The 405-nt window shown below is 50.6% G+C and overlaps 1 protein-coding gene across 2 annotated transcripts in view; it reads left to right on the plus strand.

Moving 5' to 3' along the window:
* Positions 1-99: 99 nt before the first annotated feature.
* Positions 100-405, plus strand: part of USP30 (ubiquitin specific peptidase 30) — a 9807-nt gene continuing 9501 nt past the window's right edge. For both annotated transcript variants that reach the window (XM_010164327.1, XM_010164328.1), the window contains exons 1-2: positions 100-199; positions 378-405. The exon at positions 378-405 is cut by the window's right edge and continues 182 nt beyond it. In XM_010164327.1, the coding sequence (XP_010162629.1) occupies positions 100-199; positions 378-405 (128 nt within the window). The remainder of the gene's footprint in view (positions 200-377) is intronic.

Consider the following 405-nt stretch of genomic DNA (forward strand, 5'->3'; position numbering starts at 1 on the left):
TGCAGCCAGACGTAGCGAGTGCCCCGGTGATTTGGGTCGTTTTGTTTTGATTTGATTTGTTTGTTGTTTTTTTTTCCCCTCTATTTCAGGTCTAAAGTGATGAAGAACTGGGGCGTCATCGGGGGGGTCGCTGCCGCGGTGGCCGCGGGGATGTACGTGCTGTGGGGTCCCATCACCGAGAGGAAGAGGCGCAGGAAAGGTGGGGAGGAGAAAATGGTCCGAACAGGCAATTCTGCTCATCCCCAGCGCTGGGAACACACCCGGATCTGGCTTTTTTTAATTAGTAACTTCTGTAAATTATTTTCTTTTGCTAAAGATAAAACCTTGGGTGCTGTCCTGTTGAGAAATGGTGTAAACTCTGACACTTCTATTCGTAGGGCTCGTACCTGGCCTGCTGCACTGCGG

This window comes from Antrostomus carolinensis, unplaced genomic scaffold (assembly GCF_000700745.2).
Source record: "Antrostomus carolinensis isolate BGI_N321 unplaced genomic scaffold, ASM70074v2 scaffold47163, whole genome shotgun sequence".
NCBI classification, from domain to species: domain Eukaryota; kingdom Metazoa; phylum Chordata; class Aves; order Caprimulgiformes; family Caprimulgidae; genus Antrostomus; species Antrostomus carolinensis.